At 51.1% G+C, this 21168-nt stretch overlaps 1 protein-coding gene across 1 annotated transcript in view; it reads right to left on the bottom strand.

Moving 5' to 3' along the window:
- Positions 1–1904: 1904 nt before the first annotated feature.
- DIS3L2 (DIS3 like 3'-5' exoribonuclease 2) overlaps positions 1905–21168 on the bottom strand; it is a 356721-nt gene continuing 337457 nt past the window's right edge. The window contains exons 16-22 of the mRNA XM_027875294.1: positions 13065–13248; positions 11530–11616; positions 7773–7920; positions 6998–7128; positions 6663–6767; positions 4994–5095; positions 1905–4725 (exon numbers count right to left, since the gene is read on the bottom strand). Of these exons, the coding sequence (XP_027731095.1) occupies positions 4582–4725; positions 4994–5095; positions 6663–6767; positions 6998–7128; positions 7773–7920; positions 11530–11616; positions 13065–13248 (901 nt within the window). The 3' untranslated portion in view covers positions 1905–4581. The remainder of the gene's footprint in view (positions 4726–4993; positions 5096–6662; positions 6768–6997; positions 7129–7772; positions 7921–11529; positions 11617–13064; positions 13249–21168) is intronic.

Below are 21168 nucleotides of genomic sequence, written 5' to 3'. Positions count from 1 at the left end.
GCCTGGCTCATAGTTACTGCTGGCTTCAGCCTTGGTATCAATTCAATCCAACCGACAGTTAGTAAGCCTCCTGGTTGTACCAGGAACTGTGGCAACGACGACAAAAAAGAACAGTCCAAGCTTGCCTTTGGGAGAGGACGTTCTACCTGCCCTCCTCCAGCCACAGCCTGGGGAGCAGGGAGGCTCTGGGGTGGGCTGGTGGCTTCTCAGAGGACACACGTCACCTCCACTGACCACGATTAGGATGAGGTCATCCCTTCTGATCACGGACCAATGGGAATGGCTTCTGTATCTCTTCTTGTCCATCTGGGTCTCCTACCCTAAGCCACCTCTCACTTGGTATCCCAGCCTGGCTTCTCTCTTCAGGGAATCTCAGAGACATCTGGGCAGAGGGTGGGAGACAGAGGAGGAAAAGCGGCCTAGGTTTGACTCCTGGTTCTGTCACTTACTAGTTGGGTGGCCCTGGGATCTCTCAGGAGATCTGGGTCTTAGCTCCTCCTCTGTAAAAAGAGAGGGTGGGACTGGCTGGCCTGCAAGGTCTCTCCCAGCTCTAAGTCTAGGATTCTCTGATCCTGTGTCCTGTGGATGCTGCTTCTTGAGGAGATGCAAATCCAGATTTCACCATAACCACAAGTTTGCCAAAACTGACCCTACAAAGGCAAGGCAAGTGCTACCTCTGACTTCTTTTAAGCTCTTAGACCCTCTTTCATGCTGTGCTCTCCTGGAGTCTGGTCTAGAGACCAAGGGACTTGAGATATTTGTGGTGCCACGAGGGAAGAAGTGATGAGGATGAAGACTCACTTAGTTTCCTTCTCTCTCCCAGATATCAGGTCTCGATGCAGACAAGGTTTACTTGCTGGCTTAGAGAAGGAGGGACTACGATGGGTGTTTGTCACATAGTGGCTGCTACATCAAACTCATCTCCAGAGCCTCACTTATCTCCGGTGTCTTGCAGGGAAAACCAGAAGGCATTAGGGGACAGCCATGAAAAATGGGCAGCATCTGGGAAAGGGACCCCTCCACCTTAGAGTGTTTGACAGAGGAGAGAAAAGCCTACAGAACGTGACAGGCAGTCTGGATTTTAGGAGAGCAGATCATAAAGCAATGGCTGAAAGAACATATCGAATCACTTTGGCCTAAAATTCTAGAGTGGAAGCCGGCTAGGCAGAGGTGGTTTGTTTTGGTAATGAAATTCTGAAGACATAAAAAGAAACAATTTCAATGAGGAGGAAAGAGAAGAGCTGTCAGGAGACACACACACAGGAAGTTCTTCACCTAACCTTGGTTTTAAAAAGACATCAATGGAAGATGAAAACGAAGGCAAGTAATGGATGGTTTCGGCCACCGAGGATGATCTTTGGACCGGAAAAGACAAAGAGGGTTAAGAGAGAGGTGATACCCAAGATAAGGAGGGAGATGGCATGAAAGTGTCTACTGCCCTACCTGAGGCCCAGCTACCTAGTGCACACAAACTATATCGTAGGGTCATGAAGGGATCGGCGATCTGATCATAACCCACTTGAAAGACTGTAGGGAATGGCACAGACCCTATGGGATGGAAGAAGGGACATATGGGAAGAGAACCGTCTGATCATTAAACCTGTGCGCTGGGTTTCGATTCCTGGCCACACTGTAGAATTCACTCTTGATGGGATGACTGGGGAGGAGGTGGGGAGGGGCTCATAAAGGACTGACATGGCTTCATTCAGAACAGGCTGTGCCAGAACTCTGATGGGGTTACAGATTAGGAGAATGCTGCTGATGTCAGTTCCTCACCCAGATTTTAGAAAGGCCTTTGACAAAAAAGTCTCTCGTGCTAGTGCTTGTGAAGAGATGTGGGTCAGATGAGTGTAGCTGGGCAAATTCAGAACGGGTTGAATGGTTGAATCTACTCGGAAGGAGTCTCCAGGTGAAGCACCCCAGGGATTTGTGTTTGGCCCTGGGCCATTTATTGCTCTGATCAACGACTCAGAAAAAGGCACGGACAGTAGATCTCATACAATGGATGACGGTGAGGATCCAAGAAGGTCCTGACAATCTAGAACTTGGGCCAAATCTAATGACAATTAACTAACAGAAATGTAAAGTCTTGCATTTGTGTTCAAAGAGTCAAAGTCCACAAGGAGCATGTGGGTGAGGTCTGGCTAGAGATCAGTCTGTGGAAACTCTCTGTGGATTCTGTGGCTCACAAGCTGGTAAGAGAGGCCCCGTTTCCATGACTGTGGCGGGGGGGGGCTGAGACTCCTGCTCTACTCTGCTCTGGTCAGACCCCCCCCCCAGCATTGTATTCGGGTCCAGGCTGGAGTGTGTTCAGAGACAAGCGATGAAGATGGCGAAGAATCTTGGAATCACACTGTACGAGAACGCAATGATGGAATCGGGCAGATTAGCAGGAGAAGACCTGAGGGGGCCAGCAGCCGGCTTCAAGTCCTCAGTCTGTCACATGGGAGCAGAGAGCTAGCAGACTTGTTAGGAGCCAAGGAGACAAAGTAGGTGGGATGTCAGGAAAGACCGGGTGACGGGGCTATTCCAAAGTGGAATGGGCCGCTTCACAAGGTCGTGGGAGGGCTCTGTGGGAGGGCTCGTCAGAGATCTTCAGTAGACCCTCTGGGTCACTGCTGGGAATCTGTGAAAGCCCCTGAACAGAAACCGCTAAAGGTCCCTCACTTAATCCACGCAGGCCGAATCCAGCACAGCTTTGTCACAAAGGGGTTTCCCATGTACCAGTCTGGCTTTGATGGAAGCTGATAAGGGCAAGAGCAGTTAGTCAGTACCTCAGGGACTGATGGATAACTGGAATTTTCCTTGGGCCCCAGTGTCTTCTTCCACACTAAGTGTGGCCGGGAAATCTAAGACCTAAGGATGGAGATGGTTGGGATGTGCTCTCTTTCCTGGGGTCCTCATTTCCCAGCGTCCCTGAAATGCAGGAAGCTGGGTGGAGGAGACAGCCTAATTGGGCACATCTGGAATATTCCAACAGGCCTCGGTTTCCCTTCTCTGACCAGGGGAAGCTTGGTTGGAAGGCCCTCCTGGGGATGGACACAAATGAGATCGCGGAGCTCAGGTCCGCCACCACAAAGGACAAGCATTCCATGCCTTCAGGGGGCTACCAGTCCAATCTGGAAAAGCAGCTCCCTCCATGCCTCCTTCATCTCTTCAAAAACACAATTATCACTGAAGCAAACCTAAGGATCGTCGGCTGCTCTCCTGCTGACAGAGAGGGAGGGTCCCAAGAACTGCGCGACTAACCAAGGCCCACCTCGTGACACTATCACCCCTCATGGCAGAGGATGGCTGTTTCCTGCTCTCCAGGTGGTTGGAACAAGAAGGCAACAGCTTCCCTTGGGTTTCTCCCATGGCTGACCCTTACCCTATACTGGCCACCATGCCTGAATATATCTTGACCTAAAATGTGACTCCACTCCCCCCTTCATCTGTTCTTTTCTTTTAAAATAAGGTACACTCTTTCAGAATCACGAGAGTCACAAGCCAGAGAGCCGCAGAATTCCAGAGCTGGATGGGCCTTGGGGCTCAACCTGGCGACAATCCCCTTTACCACATCCTCCATGAAGGCTCCGGTCCCATCTGTGCTTGAAGACCTGTAGGGAAAGAGAGCCCACTCCCAACGAGGCCGTCCATCCGACCCCACAGGGGGACCCTCCTCCTCCTTCAGGTTGCTATGACATCTGGCCTAGCTCTGCCTCTTGGGAAGGTCCCCCTTTGGTTCCTGGGCCTGCTTCTCAGGGATGTCTAATCTCTCTACCTCTGAGGGCTGGCTTAGGATGAGAGAGGGACAGCCAAGGCCAGGAAAGCTGCCAGGAAGAAGCCCAGGCCCTGGAAGGTTCTGTTCCTAGGGGACACCATTGGTCTGAATGTCATGAGGACATTATGAATGGCCACCGCCAACCTTGTGTGTATTGCTGTGGGGAGGGGATTCTGCTGATTTATGGGGGGGGTTGGGATCCTGTGTACCAATTATGTATTTTTTAATTAGTAGAAATGACATGCTTGGCATAAATCTCCTGCTAGGGTGGGTCTATAAATTACCCAGGGCGCGAGATAAATAATCTGGGTGATGGAGACATCCCTGGTGCCCAGAGGCAGTGAAGAGTCCAGCACCACAGATGGATCAGAAGCAGGGGCGGCCTGTGTACCTTCTCTTGGCAGCAGCCAAGAACCCTCCTACTGCCACATATACCAGACCATCCCTTCTCATTTGATTTATTCCATGATGTGGATTTACCAAGAAAGCCCCAAGTTGGTTGGGCCAGGCAACTGACTGCCATGGATGGGTCTCGCCTAGGGGAGGCCAAGAGCATGGGGCATTCCCTGCAGGTGTGGCGGCACTTTACCCCCTCCTCTCCTGCCGCTCTTCCAATATCTCAGTCCATTCCCCACCCCCTTCCCTTTGCCTGCAGTTCACGTTAAAATTAAACTCCAACAAAACTCCCAAATTGTTCAACTTAACTTAAACTTTAAACAAACTTAAAATCCCCTCTGGCTCGGAGAGGTCCCGTCCGTCCAGCTCAGTCGAGTTGGCCAGGCAGAGGGGAGGCAGTGCTGGGTCACCATGCTGGGCACTCATCCGTCTCGATCCTCTGGCCCATCCTCCGGCGCTCGCTTTGCCGCTGCCCCCGCCTCCGGCCTCTTGAGGACAGCGCTGTACTTGAGGGTATTGTCCTCGGCCTCCAGAACAACTTCCACTAGGCTGAAGATGGCAATCACCTGCGGCCAGGGAGAGCAAAGGTCAGCCCCAGGGGAGAGCCCATCCCCCTCCCCCAGGATGACCAGGCAGAGCCAGGGCCTGTTGCCTGACCCCTGCCCCTCCACAGGAGTCCTCTGGGGGGCCCATTTCAGAGGCAGCTGGATGGTATAGGAGACACAAGAGTCAGGAAGCCCAGCCGTGGACAAGTCACCTCCCCTCTGTGCCTCAGCTGCCTCTTCTGTAAAACAAGGGGGCTGGGCTCCATGGCCTTTGGGAGGCCGGCCTCACCTGGTGTACCGCCTTCTGCTGGGGGTTCTCAGGCTCCCAGATGAGGGTGAGCTCTGGTTTCTTCCCTACCTTCCTAAATTGGTAATCCTGTAGTGGCAGGGCCTGTGGGGAGACATAATGAGCCCTCTGGATTTCTGGTCAGCTCAGGGGTCCAGCTCCAGCTACTGGTTCAGGAATCACCACGCCCCCTGGAGGCACAACACCCAACCCTGCCCCCCAAGCCTCCGTCTGCACCTCTTCCACTCTCCCAACAAGACCCCGAGCCATCCTCCGTCTGGCAGCTTAGTAAGAGGCGAGCTGACAGGCTGAGGGCAATCATGGTCCTTCCGAGCCCAGGCTCCAGGAGAAGGAAGGAGGCCATGGCCACCAGCAGATGGAGGAAAAACAGAAATGCCCATCAGAGTCCATTCATGGTCCGGCTAGATGGGTGCTGTGCTACACTGGGGAGCTCACCTACACTCTGCTAACTTCTACCCACTTCTAGTAACTGGGGTGGGGACAGAAGATGGAAGCCCGCGAGGTACTGCTTGGGGCTGGGACATCCGAGGCCCCGGGACCAGAGATACAGCTTTCACCTCTTCTCCCAAGTGAAGGCCGGGGCTGACAGATGACGTGGAAGTGGGACCTCGGTTTTCTAGACCGTGGCTTAATGCCCAGTAAGGGGGCAGCACATCCCAGGAGGCCCAGGAAGGAGGTGTTTGGCCGCGGATCTGCGGAGTTGAATCGAGGGCCCTGACCAGGAGGTGGCAGGGGAAGGAGATGGCAGCGGGCACTTCAGATTTTCTATTTAAGGCTTGAAGCATGGCCAGGTCTTTCCCCAATGCCTCATCAGGGCATGAAGGCAAGCCTGGGTTCTGGAAGGCTGTCCCAGCAGAGCACAACATGGGTGGGCCCTACCCCAAGCAGGAAAGATTTCCAGTCCAGGCCTGGAGAGGAACTCACCGGACACCTGCAGCCTGAGGACCCTCAGCTAAGCCTGGAGAAGCCAAGCCATCGATCACTCCAGGAGAGGGGGCGGGGAGCGGGTCAGCGATGGGAGCCTAGCACCTTCCCTGAGGGAGCCTGGAATGCCAAGCCCAGGACACTGCCCCCCTCTTGGGAGGGCTCAGAGTGGACACACACAGTGCAAGGTCAGGCCCCAAAGCACACAGCACGACCAGCCAAAGGGTGCAGGGAGCTAAGGCGGGCCCAACCCGGGACAGGAGGCAGCAGCCACGAGAACGTGGGGGTTATGCTGCCAGGACAGGGATCCCTGGTAAAGGACACTGTCTCCAGCTGTGGTGTCATTCATGACATGGAAATGCTCTCCAGGCCATTTCCACTTTGATCCTCCATGAGAAGAACATTCAACTACAGCTCAGTGAAGAGCCTTCTGTAAGGGAAGGGTCTGTGAATTGGGGATGGGGGTGGGAAGAAGAGGGTGGAAGAGGAGAGAGGACAAGGCTGGGTCTCTGACTCCCATGGAGGCAGCCCACGGGCCTTCGGGCTCTCCCCATTCCCTGCCAGGGAGAGCCCCAGTCTCGGCACCAGAATGACGCTCCAGGGCTGTCCCTCCTGCTCCCGTCTCTTCCTGTCACTGGTGAGAGGCCTCCCCTTTTCTCTCCTTTCCCAGGGCACCTGGACCCCCCCCAAGCAGGGCTCTCTCCCCCCAGCCCCCAGCAGCACTCACGTTACAGTAGACACGCTTCTGCACTCCAAAGCGTAACACCAGCACGTCGAAGGCCTTGTTCAGGACCCCCATCACCATGGCCTCTGACTCCAAGGGGCCGCTCTTCTGTAGGAGGCAAGGATGCCACAAGGTCACCTGCAGGCCCAGGCACCGCTAGGCAAGGAGGACACTATGTTTCCTGAGGCTAGGGCTGCACCCCAAACCCCAGCCTCTGCTCCCCTTTCAGAGGCAAGTCCAGAGACAGCCAGGAGCCAGGGCGAGGGAGGAGTGATCTCAGCCTGGGGATGAGGGTTGAGGGAGGGAGCGAGAAGGGCCAGAGCCTTGGACTGCCTTACCCTGACCATGACTGCAAAGAAGAGGTTGGTGCTGAGCTCCTGCACCCGTTTGGAGGCCATCCGCTGGTCATTGCAGTGGTCAGCCTGTTTCTGGAGGGCATCTGCATCCAGGTTCAGGGGCTCTCTGGAACCTGGTGAGGAGAGGGGATGGGCCCTTCAGGGGCTGCAGGCTACCTCCCTTCTCCTGCAAGCCCTGCGAGGATGAGGACAGAGGGAAGGGAGGACCTGGGCCCTCAGCTCCCTCCACAGAGAACGTCTGGCCCTGGGGGTCCTCACTTTGTGCCATGGACCCCTCTCTCAGCAGGCAGGCTGCAGAAGCAGAGGGACCCCTCCTCAGAACTGCGTTCTTAAATACATAAAATAAAACACAGAGGAGCACAATGGAAATAAATAGAAAAAACAAGTAACCGTTTTCTCTCTCCCTCTGAAGTCTATCCACAAAACACGTGGAGGGCAGTAGTCCGGCCAGGGCCTTGCAGGGGTTGTCCCTCTCTCTACAGTGGGGGGCGGGGGGGGGGGGGGGGGGGGGGCCTTCCCCGGGCTGCCCGGGGGGGGGGGGGGGGGGGGGGTTGGGCTGGCCTTCTCTGGTCTGCCCAGCTCTGGCACGCTGGGACTCCACACCAGCTCCCAGGCTGGCTCCCCGGGCCTGGCCAGTAACTGTGGTGAGCGTCGGCTGCTGCCCTCTGGCTGGATTCTCCTTCTGCCGGGTGGCCTGGGGTGACCCGCTTCCCTCAGTCTGGCCCACACGGGCGGTTGCAGGAGGGCCCCAACCTACCGAGCGAGGCCGCAAGAAGCCGGTGCACCAGGATGTCAGCAAAGCGGCGGATGGGTGAGGTGAAATGGGTGTAGAGGGGCACATTGAGGGCATAGTGTCGAAACTGAGCTTCGTCCTGCAGCACGCCCGTGCAGAAGTACAAGGCCATCTGGAGGGGAGAGGAAGGTCTCAGGGGGCAGGGAGGGGCTGGGGCCCAGGCTAGTGGGCAGCCTCTGGTGGGTGGGGGAGCAGGGAGTAAGTCATCTAAGCTGGAGAGAGGGGAAGGGCACGCCAACCACGGAGCAGTCACGAGAACGAGGGCTAGAGAGAGAATCAGTGGCCTTGAATAAGGGAAAGAAGGCCAGGTATCCCAATGGCTGCCCATAGAGAGAGCTTGGCACCGTCCGGTGAGGAGGTGGTGGCTGGTCACTGCTGAGATGGGGCAGAGGGTGGGCGACAGCGCAGGCAGTGTCTGCTTCTAGGGGTGTGGCTTCAACTCTGGCTCTTCACTGTCTCAGACAAATGGCAATGCCAGCCTTGCCCTGACCTTCTAATCTCGGCCTGCCCCTGCCTACACTGGTCTCCCCAACGGCTGGGACAGATCTTCTCTGGGGCAGTTTTTGGGGTGATGGTGATGGGAGATACCAGCTGGCGCTATCAGCTCCCAGGGTGCCCCCACGCTGGGCTGGGGCTGAGAGCACAGCAAGCAGCCAACAGCCTCCTGAGGCCTTCAGGGAGCTGGCTGCTCCCTCCCACCCGGACGTCTGAATTTTCAAAAGCCCCTCTCTTTGGGATTGGGGCCTGGGCTGTGTCTCTAGCCACTTTCCACTTTGATCCTCCATGAGAAGAACATTCCACTACAGCTCAGCGAAGAGCCTTCTGTAAGGGGAGGGTCTGTGAACTGGGGATGGGGGTGGGGAGAAGAGGGTGGAGGAGGGGCTCAGGGAGAGGAACAAGGCTGGGTCTGAGGGAGACTGAGGCACCACCTGGGTGGAGCAGCCTGGCTTTCCCAGAAGCCTCTGCTGATCCTGGGAGCAGGGATGTCCTGCTACCCACTGTCTGCTATTCCAGGCTCCCAGAACGAGAGAAAAAGGAGGCCTGACGGGCTGGGGGAAGAGGGGCGGGGAGGTGGCACCCTAGCGCACAGAGTGCTGAGCGTGGAATTAGGAAGACTTCAGTTTCCTGAATTCAAATCTGGCCTCTGACATTTCCTGGGCAAGCCACTTCACCCTGCCTGCCTCAGTTTCCTCATCTGTCAAATGAGCTGGAGAAGGAAACGGCAAACCCCGCCAGTATCTCTGCCAAGAATAGCCCAGATGGGGCCATGGAGAGCCGGCCACGACTGAACAGGGGCTCTGGACGCTGTGTGAGCAGGTTCAGGATGATGTAAAGTTATGTCCGTGGATACACATGCGTGTACACATACACTCACGCACGCACGCACGCACATGCAGGCACACGCGGTGCCAAATGGAGCAGAACTGAGGCCTGGCTCAGGCAGGGAGGGCGGGCCTCGGCTTCCCAAACCCCCTTCCCTTCCAGCTCCTGTTGGGCTCTGGCCTGCACACAGGGCAAGGCCCCCAGGAGCCTCCACCCTGACCCAGCTCAGGCTTGGTCCTGCCAAACTCCACGGATCAAAGTGTGGCCAGACAGCGAGCGGGGGCCGCGGGGCAGCCCCTGCTCCTTCCTCCCCGGCACCCCGAGGGCAGCCTCATGGGAAGCCTTACACGGCATCCACAGCCACAGGGATTCCACCTGCCCCCCAGTGCAGGGTTAGGAGTCTGCCCCCAGCAGCAGGCCGCTCCAAGGCGGCTCGGCTTCCTCTGCCGATTCCCAGGAAATACCTGCGGCCCCTGGGAGATGACAGAATGCTCCCCCAAATTCTCACAGGGCCTAGGAACGTGCGTCCTGTCAGGGCTGCCACAGCGTGGGGCTGGAGGGGGCCGGCCTGAAATCCTAGACTGAGCTGGAGAAACCCCCCACCGCCCGCGCACCTCCCGCTGCTCTTCGCAGCGGTCCTGCTATCACAAGCGGGGCACTCAGTGTTCAGCGCCCCCTCACCCGGGGTCTCCTGGAGCTAGGATTCCATGGTTCCCAAGGACCCGGAGCAGGCGACAAGCAGCTCATAGGGGGTGGCTGGTGCTCAGAGCTAAGGAGGGAGCGTGCCAGGCCAGGCGGCAGGATGGAGGGACCCCGGGCACTCTCAGGGGACCGCACTCCTTGGCAGAGCCAACAGGGCACGGGGTATTGGCCAGAGCAAACCCGGGCTGCCGCCGCTCTCTGGGCTGCCTTCCTAGCCACCCACCTCCCCAGCTGCAAGCTGGGGTGCGCCTCTGCCTCCCTCCCATTCACTGCCCAGCTGCTCTGTGGACAGGCTCTGGCCAACAGGGCTCAGCAGGAAGGCGGGGACAGACATGCTGGCGTGCTGGGGGCATCAAGGCAGAGGGGAAGGGGCCTTCAGGGTGGGGAAGGACCCATGTATGCAGCAGTGCTGGGGTGCCAGAGGCAGTCAGCTCAGGAAGCAGAGAAGGGCAAGAGAGAAGCACAGCGAACACAGCGCCAGGGCCTTGGCTGCCCCACGCTCTGGGTCAAAGTCAGGATGCCACTGCCCGGCCGCCGCTGCCCCAGCCTCCCCCCACCCTAGAGCAGAACCAGACCATGAGGTCCCCATCACCGGTCCCTCGGGAGCCTCCCCAAGCCTCCTCCGCCTCATGGCCCTCCTCCGTCCAGTCCACTGTCTGGTCACACCACACCCCTACTCAGCAAACTCCCATGGTTCCCCATTACTTCTGGGACCAAAGACAAGCTCCTCTGTCTGGCATCTGAAGCCCTTCACCCCTGGCTCCACCTGACTTCCCAGGCTAATCTTACAAAGCTCCACTTCACATACCAGTCTGTCAAATCACACCGTTCTTTTTGTTTCACAAAAGATTCTCCATCTCCCACCTCCAAGCTTTTGCATTGGCTGTTCCCCATGCTGGGAAGGCACTCCTGCCTCACCTTCACCTCTCACTCCCTAGCTTCCTTCAAAGCCAGGCCTTTTCTAGTTGTCTCCTCCCTCGCTGTTACCTCCTTGCACCATTTTTGCTTTTTTGTACTTGGTGTATATATTGATGTGTACATTTTGTGTCCCTGGGTTAGACCCTCGGTCCCTTTAGGAATTCCCTCTGGTCTTGGGAGTACATCCCCCAGTGCCTAGGTCAGGGCTTGGCACACAGTGGTTGATTACTAAATACTGCCTGAGGGTAGGCTGACAGCCTGCACAGCCCCAGACCTGGCCCCCCGGGTACTCGCCCAGCTCTCTCTGAAGCATCCTCCGACATCTCGGGGAGAGAAGGCAAACCTCCCCTTCCCCATCTTCTTCCTCTGTCCTTGCCCCCTTATGGGGGAGCAGCCTCCCAGCTGGTATCCCTGGCCAATTTGAGGGGGATGGCCTCGGCTCCTTGGGCCCAGGCTTTGAAAGCAGGCCCAGCACCTGAGGTGGGGAGCTGAACGCTAAGGAATCCTCCTTTCTGCAGGAACTTAAGGGCAGAATTAGGTGAGCATGTGAAAAGGGGGGGAGGGTGAGGAAACTGGGGACCCCTTGGTGCAGGGGAGACTGTCCCAGGCCACGGCTCCAGCGCTCTCTCCTCGCCTCGGGTCTGAAGAAAGCCGGATGGTCCCCTCAGAGGCATCATGGGAGGCGGCTCCGCCCCGTGGGTGGCTTTCCACAGAGGGTGGAGGGAAGACAAGCGGGAGGGCGGGCGGAGGGGCAGGGGAAGAAGCTGGGCTTGCTTACCTGCATAGGCCTTGAGCACATGTTGGTGAGCACCTCCTTCGAAGCCAAAGAATACATGTCGTCCCCGAACATCTCTGTCAGACTTTTCTAGGAAGGAAAAAAAACAAAAGCCCAATACGTTCCAAGTAAAATGCAAGCCAGGGAAGAGGAGGGCATGTGTCCTCCTCCGGTGAGGCCGGGCTCTCGGGCCTGCCCCGCTCTGCTCCGGCTGCCTCAGAGCTCTTGGCCCACGGCCTGATCAAAGCAGTGGCTGCACCCTGGGGGTCAGAGTATGAGGAGCCTGGGCAAGACTACAGAGATCATGTAATCTAATTCTCTCATTCTGAGGTCCAAGACGGGAAGCGTCTTGCCAAAGTCACACAGTTGGTTGGGAATAAAATCTTGGCTTCCAAAGTCTGGTCCAGATCCTTTCCCACCAGAGCATATTGCTTCTGGAGGTTCCAGCTGCTTTGCAGGCCTGCCCCAAACCCACATAACCTCTGGTGGGGACAGGGTTCAGCAATGGCCGGCCAGAGCCCAGTTGTCCGCAGCAGCCTGTGAGCGCCAGCATTGGGTCCTGCTGCTCTCCTTGGCAGCTACCCCTGGAGCGGCGGCTCTCGCCCTCAGTGTGACCCCTTTGACACAGAGGGGATTCCAGGCCCCCACCTCCGCACACACGCACCAAATGAACTTTCTCTTTGGGTGGGGCAGGGCTGAGGTTGTCGGTTTCTGTGTCCCTGGCATAACACCCCAAAAGCGGTCTTTCAAAGTAATTTCAGCAAAAAAAATATAATAACATCTTGAAATGGAAGCAATACTGGTCAGTGTGTGAAATGCTCCTAAGCCCAGGACTCACCCCACTGTGCTCACATACTCCACTGACGGCAGAGGCCGTGTCTGGCACACCCTCAGCACAATCCTGGCTGAGAGGGGGGAGCAGAAGGAGTTTCAAAGCTCACAGTCAGTGAAATCAGAAAGCTCTCCCCGCTCCAGGCAGGGGCCCACAGCGTGGATCACCATTCCCTGGGCTGCCCCTGGACCACTGCCTGGAGGGGAGAAAGACCCCAGGGACCACCCTTCTGCCCAGCAATGTAACGGGCACAGCAACCAGAGCTTTGCCCCAGGGGCCAACAGAAGCCTGGCAGCTGGTCATACAGACTAATTACTCAGAAGAGGAAGCCGCTGGATTGCTTCTGAGCAAGGGCTTCAAGGTGTTCTGAGGTGTCTCTCCATCGACAAGGCTGGTGGCGCTGGGGGGGGGGGGGGGCGCGGGCGGGCGCCAGAACAGACCTTGTGTTCTGGGGTCCAAAGTCTCTCTGGGTCTCAGGTCCCGCCTTTCTCCCTCCCCTTGCCCCCTGGGCTTCAGCCAGGACTGCTGCTTGTGCCGGCCTTGCCCACCTCTCTCCGGCTCTTCCTGGTCAAAAGCAGAGCCAAGTGCAACGCACAGACCCTTCTTCTTCCAGGAGTGCCCAAATCTGCCGCTCAATAAGATCCGTTAGACCTTGCCAGGCTCCTCTGAGGAAAGGTGGGATTGCTGGGCAGGACGAGGCACTCACATGAAGGGCTCCTGCTGAACTGAAGTCGATGGCCAGCCCCAGCTGGTCACAGAGCTCCTCGAGGTCACTCAGCAGCTTGCTCTGGGGTGGCGGGTGGCGGCGCAGCAAGGACCGCTCAGGGAACGCGCGGTAGATGCGATGAGCAACAGCCATGTTGGCCAACAGCATGAATTCCTCCACGAGCCTGCAGAGAAGGCATCCAAGAAGTGAAGAGAGCAAAGGTTTACCTTGTAGAAGGATGACGGGCGCGAGTTCCAGGCCTGGGGGGCAGTGGGCTGGTTTCTGGACGTCTTGGGGAGACCCAGGGCACCTGATGGGCTGGTAGCTGCCGGGGCCCAGAAGACAACATTCTCAGGGAATGTTCTATGGGGATTTCTCTATGCCTCTCCTTGTACTACACTGAGGCCTCACAAGCACGGTCTGGGTTAGTTTTCCAGAAACACAGTGACTTAGAGTGGAAAGAGCGTTGGATTTAGAGCCAAAGGATGCTGGCTAAAATCCTGCCTCTAGCACTTGACTTCTCTGTGCCTCAGTTTCCCCCTTTGTAAAATGAGAGCATCGACCAGATGGTGTCTAAGGTCCCTTTCAGGTCTAGATCTAGGAGCCTACGCTAGGAGGACGGGGCAAGATGAAGGCACCATGGCCACTGCGCCCAGCTCACAGGCTGGCAGAGGACAGGAAAGAGGGACGCCCAGTGACAACACAGAGCAGAAATGATGAACCCAAAGACGGCCAGCCATACACCATCCCCATGTGGACAGGAAGGAACCGAAGGGCCCCCTGTGGATGAGAAAGGCCCCGAGGAAGCATTCTGGGCAGTGTGCTGAGCTCTGTGTCTGCTGACACGGGTGAGACAAAAAGGAGGTCTGGAGGATTTTGTAATTCAGACGAGACCGAACCCACACTTGGCGTGAGCAAATACAAACATTCATAAACACAACTTGCTGCAGTCTGAGGTGAATATACAATAGTGAGAACACGTGATGGAGATGGAGAGGAGGAAGCAATCAGTACGTGCGGGGTGACTGGGCATGATGAAACAGCCAAGCCCCAAGAAGACTGGAGTCCCGTCCTCTACTCTCTGGCCCCCTCACTGACTCACAGGGCCTCACACAGAGCAAGTGCAGTCCCCCCTCTAAACGCACTGAAAGGACAGGAAGGCGCACATGAAGAAAACGGCCTCTGTTCTGTCAGATGTGTAGGGAAGGCGATTCTGTGTTCTCCGACTTAATGCTGAGCACCCTGGGAGATCGTGGGGGTGAGGGCCTCCTTCTGTCTAATCTAAGTCCACCGGGCTCCTGTTCCAGCCCACTTCCTCCCAAGTCCAGGCAGCAGTGAACAGAGGAGAGGTGTCCTCAGACCCAGATCAGCCCCACGGACTGCTCCGGACGATCTCTCCTAGGGCCTCTTCCATTGCTGCTTCCAGAGTCCTGGTCGAGGCCTGGGTTAGTGGCATCTCCTCACTGTCCCCTGGGCCTCTTCCTGCACACAAGTCCTTCTCAAAAGCCTTCCACTGCTCCTCCAGGGCTTGAGGGTCATTCGGACCCCTCGGCCTGACGCTCGAGGACGCCGCATCTCCTTCCCCACCTGTCCAGCCTTTGTTCTTACACCTGCTCCCGAGGACAGAGCCTTCCACATACGACACCCAAGCATCTCCTGGACGAGTGACCATTGCCTTCTGCTCTAGCCACAGACTTGCCCATTATCCCCCCTTCCACAAAGCCTTTCCTGAGCACTCAAGCCCACCCTCACCACTCCTTTCTCCAAATTCCTAATCTTATGCTTCTTTATGTTATTTCAAATAAATTCAATTCGATTCATCATGAAGCACAACTAGGTTGTCGTCTTCAAATGCTATAGTGGGCATACAACTCGATAACTATCTGAAGAGGAGGCAGAGCTCTGGGGCTGGGGTGGGGGTCCCAGGTCACTACTTACCACTTGTGGGACCTGGAGCAGGCAGAAACTACTTCTTCTGAACATTTGCCCCGTAAAGTGAGAACTTGGGACTTGTGAGTCCCATGGACAACAAGATGGAGGACTAGACCTGATCTCGACCTCTCAAACCTCTCCAAAACAGAAATCGATGTCATGGTTAAGGATCCCTAAAATTCAAAAGAAGGTCAGAAAGAAAACACCAGGGGCAGCGAGGCGGTGCAGTGGATAGAGCATCGGCCCTGGAGTCAGGAGGACCTGAGTTCAAATTCACCCCAGACACTTGGCATAGCTGTGTGTTCCTGGGCAAGTCACTTAACCTCAACTGCCTCACCAAAAAACACACAAGAAAACACGGAAAGACCCCTTGAACTGACATCCATGGACCCTGAGCTGACTCAGTGCCCCTAAGGACCTGACACAGGCTTACAACAAAAGCCAGCCCCACGCTCTGGTCTTCCTCCCTCTTTCCAGCACCATGGACCCTCCAGCTCCAGACTGTGGAAGTCTGCCCTGGCCAGAGAAGACAGCGAGTGCTGCAAAGGTTTGTACTCCAAGGGCTGGAGCAGAAAACCGCACAGTGTGGCAGAGCGCTGAACTGATGCTACAGGTCCAGAGAATTAAGGAATAGAGGGAATGGGACAGCTCATGAGGATAAGACACCGTGCATGTGCCGGGCTACTGAGCCTGGGAGAAAGAGCAAAGCATCCAGTGAGGGCCAGTTCCGACCACTCAAAAGCCACTTGGGGTAGAGACCAGGCTGGTGAACCATGAACTGTCCAGTGTAGAAGGAGGCTGAGACACTTTTGAGGTCCAGGCCCAAAGAATGAACAGAGGGAAAAATTAGGGGGGAAAAAAAGACTGAAACTACCAAAGATCTCAGGAAGAAGAAAACTCAAAGACCCTGAATATAACAGATGAATCAGGAAAAACATTAAAAACAGAAGGAAATATGGCTTCCACATCTAGTGAACAAGTTTAGGCATCTAGGAATAAATATTGCAAAACAAAAGAAAATGATCCAATTATTGATGAGACAAAGGACTCTGTGGAATTTAAGGAAAACATGACATCATAACAAGAATTCCTGGAAGATCTAAAAAATTATTTTCAAAAGTTAAGTAAGAGTGATAGAGGAAAAATTAGATAAAAAAATGAGAATGAAGGAAGAAAATTATGAAAATTATAGGAGAGGTGCAAAAACACTAAAGAAAATAACACTTTAAAAAACAGAATTGGCCAAATGAAAAACAGATACAAAACTTCACTCATGAAAATAACTCCTTGAAAAGCAGAATTGGCCAAACAGAAAAAAAAGGTAGAAAAAATCACTGAAGAAAACAATTCCTTAAAAATCAGAATTGGTCAAATGAAAGCTAATGACTCCATGAGACATCAAGAAACAATAAAACAAAGCCAAAAGAATGAAAAGAAAATAGAAGAAAAAGTGAAATAATTCATTGGAAAAACAAATAATCTGGAAAATAGACTGAGGACAGATAATTCAAATATTACTGGACTAAAAAAGAACAAATTAAAAATTCCCAATTAAATACCAAATTAGAAATTTTGAAAACCAAAGGAGAGATTAATAAGATTGAAATTAAGAAAACTATTGGGGCAGCTAGGTGGCACAGTGGATACAGCACTAGCCCCGAAGTCAGGAGGGCCTGAGTTCAAATCCAGCCTCACACCAAACACTTTACACTTACTAGCTGTGTGACCCTGGGCAAGTCACTGAACCCCAACTGCCTAAAAATTTAAAAAAAAAAAAGAAAGAAAACTATTGAACTAATCAATAAAACTAAGAGCTGGTTTTGTGGGGGGAAAAAAACAATAAAATAGATAAACCTTTGGTTAATTCGATTTAAAAAAAGAAAGAAGAAAACCAAATTGCTTGTATCAAAAATGAAAAGGGTGGATTCACCACCAATAAAGAGGAAATCAAAACAACAATTAGGAACTACTTTGCCCAACTGCATGCCAATAAATTTGACAATCTCAGTGAAATGGATATTTACAAAAATGTAAATTGCCCAGATTAACAGAAGAGGAAGTAAAATACTTAAACAACCCCATTTCAGAAAAAGAAATTGAACAAGTCATCAGCTCCCTATGAAAGAAATCTCCAGGGCCAGATGGATTTACAAGTGAATTCTATCAAACATTTAAAGAACAACTAATTACAATACTATATAAACTATTTGGGAAAACAGATGAAGGAAGAGTCCTACTAAATTCTTTTTATGATACAAATATGGTACTGATACCTAAACCAGGAAGAGCCAAAACAGAGAAAGAAAACTGTAGACCAATTTCCCTAATTAATATAGATGCAAAAATTTTAAATAAAATATTAGCAAAGAGATTACAGCAACTTATCTCGAGGATAATATACTATGACCAGATAGGATTTATACCAGAAATGCAGGGCTGGTTCAATATCAAGGAAAACTATCAGCTTAACTGACCATACCAACAATAAAACTAACAGAAATCACATGATTATTTCAATGGATGCAGAAAAGCATTTGACAAAATACAACACCTATTTCTATTAAAAACACTAGAGAGTATAGGAATGAATGGAGTCTTCCTTAAAATGATAGGTAGCATCTACCTAAACCTCCAGCAAGCATTATATGTAATGAGGATAAGCTAGAAGCATTTCTAGTAAGATCGAGGGTGAAACAAGGATGTCCATTATCACTACTGTTGTTCAATATTGTACTAGAAATGTCAGCTTTAGCAGTAAGAGAAGAAAAAGAAATTGAAGGAATTGGAATAGGCAAAGAAGAAACAAAGCTATCACTCTTTGCAGATGATGTGATGGTATACTTAGAGAATCCTGGAGAATGAAGTAAAAATAATAATAATTAACAAATAGTAAACAAATTTAGCAAAGTTGCAGGATATAAAATAAACCTATATAAATCATCAGCATTTCTATATATTACTAACAAAGCCCAACAGCACGAGATAGAAAGAGAAATTCCATTTAAAATTATTGTAGATATTACAAAATATTTGGGAGTCTACCTGCCAAAACAAACTCAGAAACTATATGAACACAATTACAAAACACTTTTCACATAAATAAAGTCAGATCTAAATAACTGGAAAAATATTAGCTGCTCATGGGTAGGCCGAGCTAATATAACAAAAATGACAATTCTACCTAAATTAATTTACTTATTCACTGCTATACCAATCAAACTACCAAGATTATTTTATAGAGCTAGAAAAAACAATAACAAAATTTATCTAGAAGAACAACAGGTCTAGAATATCAAGGGAACTAATGAAAAGAAATGCAAGGGAAGGTGGCCTAGCTGTACCAGATCTCAAATTGTATTATATAGCAGCAATCATCAAAACTACCTGGTACTGACTAAGAAATAGAATAGTGGATCAGTGGAATAGGTTGGGTATGCAAAACACAACAGTCAATGATCATGGTAATCTACTATTTGATAAATCCAAAGACTCCAGCTTCTGGGACAAGAACTCACTATTTGACGAAAACTGCCGGAAAAGAATATGGCAGAAACGAGGTATAGACCAACATCTTACACCCTAAAGTCAAAATGGGTACGTGATTTAGATATAAAGGCTGATACTATAAGCAAACTAGGAGAGCAGGGAATAGTTTGCCTATCAGATCTATGGAGAACGGAAGAATTCATGACCAAACAAGAGACAGAGAACATTATGAAATGCAAAATGGATGACTTTGATTACATTAAATTGAAAAGTTTTTGCACAAACAAAGCCAATGCAATGAAGATTAGAAGGGAAGCAAAAAGCTGGGGGAAAGTTTTTTACAGCCAATGTCTCCGATAAAGGCCTCATTTCTAAAATATACAGAGAACTGAGTCAAATTTATAAGAATACAATCATTCCCCAATTGATAAATGGTCAAAGGATATGAATATGCAGTTTTCAGATGAAGAAATTAAAGCTATCTATAGTCGTATGAAAAAACGCTCTAAATCACTATTGATTAGAGAAATGCAAATCAAAACAACTCTGAGGTACCACATCACACCTGCAACATGACAAAACAGGAAAATGAAAAATGTTGGAGAAGATACGGGAAAATTGGAATACTAATGCACCATTGGTGGAGTTGTGAAATGATCCAACCATTTTGGAGAGCAATCTGGAACTATGCCCAAAGGGCTATAAAAATGTGCATACCCTTTGACCCAGCAATAGCACTTCTAGGGCTGGATGCAAAAGATCATAAACATGGGAAAAGGATTCACATGTACAAAAATATTTAAAGCAACTCTTTCTGTGGTGGCCAAGAATTGGCAATTGAAGGAATGCCCATCAACTGGGGAATGGCTGAACAAGTTGTGGTATATGAATGTTATGGAATACTATCGTGCTATAAGAAATGATGAACAGGCTGACTTCAGAAAAACCTGGAAAGACTTGCATGGACTGATGCTGAGTGAAGTGAGCAGAACCAGGAGAACACTGTACATAGTAACAGCCACACTGTGCGAAGACTGACTTTGATAGACGTAGCTCTTCTCAGCAATGCAAAGATCTAAGACAACTCCAAAAGACTCATGATGGAAAAACTCTATCTGCATCCAGAGAAAGAACTCTGGAGTCTGAATGCAGGTTGAAGCAGACCGTTCGTTTTCCTTTTCTCTTGTTGTTCTGCTTCGTTTCTTCTTTCTCATGGCTCCTCCCATTAGTGCTCATTCTTCTTTACAACATGACCAATGTGAAAATACGCTTAATATGAATGCATAAGGAGAGCCCGTATCAGACTGCACGCTATCTTGGAAGGGGGAGGAGAGGAAGGGGAGAAAATCTAAAACTCAAAATCTTATGGAAGGAAATGTTGAAAACTAAAAGTAAATTAATTATAAAAAAAAAATAACTACAGATAAAAAAAAAAAGAATTACTGGACTACCTGAAAACCATAATTAAAGAAAGAGTCTAGACATGATATTTCAAGAAATCATAAAACAAAACTACTCTAATATCCTACAACCAGAGGGCAAAATGGAAACGGAAAGACTACATCAATCACCTCCTAAAAGAGATCCCAAAATGAAAACTCCCAGGAATATTATAGTCAAATTCCAGAGTTCCCAGGTCAAGGAGAAAATACTGTAAGCAGCCAGAAAAAAAAAAAAAGTGCACAAGATTTAGCAGTTACCATGTTAAAGAAGCAGAAGCTTGGAATATGGTATTCTAGAGGGCAAAAAAGCTAGGATTACAATCAAAAATAACCTACCCAGCAAAGCTTAGTACAATCCTTCAAGGGAAAAAAAAACAGATACTGAGTGAAAAAGAGATCTTTCAAGTATTCCTGATGAAAAGGCCAGAACTGAATAGAAAATGAATTTCAAACATAAGAGAAGCCATAAAAAGAAACATGAAAGAGAAACCATAAGGGACTCCATAAGGTTACATTGTTTATATTTCTATATGGGAAGGTGATACGTGCAACTTCAAATATCTTTATCATTATTAGGGCAGTCACAAAGATTCTACATAGACGGAGGGTGTGGGAGTGAGTTGATCATGTTGGGATGATATTAAAAAAAAGGATGAGTGAGAAAGAGGGATGCCCTAGGAGAAGAGGGAGAGGAAAAACGGGGAAAACATGAAAGAGGTGCACAGGGATGAGCTTTACAGTGGAGGGGGAAATGGTGGGGGCAGGGCAGGCAACACTTGAACCTCACTCACATCTAAATTGTTTCAAAGAAGGAAACACACACACACACACTCAGTTGGGTATAAAAATCTATCTTACCCAACAGAGAACAAGCAGGGCAAATGGATATGAGAAGGGGGGTGGGTGTATGTAATTAAAAAGGAGGGCAGATAAAGGAAGGCAGTGGTCAGAAGCAAAACAGATTTTAGAGGAGAGACAGGATAAACAGAAGAAAAGAAGAAGAAGGGAAATGCACAGTTAATAATCACAATTGTGAATGTGAATGGGATGATCTCACCCCATAAAATTAAAGCAGATAGCAGAATGGGTTAGAAACTAGAACCCAACCATATGTTGTTCAGAAGAAACACACTTGAAACAGAGGGACACAAAGAGTTAAAATAAGGGGATGATGCAGAATCTATTATGCTTTACCTGATACAAAAAAGGCAGGAATAGCAATCATGACCTCAGACAAAGCAAAA

Source organism: Vombatus ursinus, unplaced genomic scaffold (genome assembly GCF_900497805.2).
Source record: "Vombatus ursinus unplaced genomic scaffold, bare-nosed wombat genome assembly UNPS02014808.1, whole genome shotgun sequence".
Classification (NCBI taxonomy): domain Eukaryota; kingdom Metazoa; phylum Chordata; class Mammalia; order Diprotodontia; family Vombatidae; genus Vombatus; species Vombatus ursinus.
This window is presented reverse-complemented; position numbering and strand designations above follow the sequence as displayed.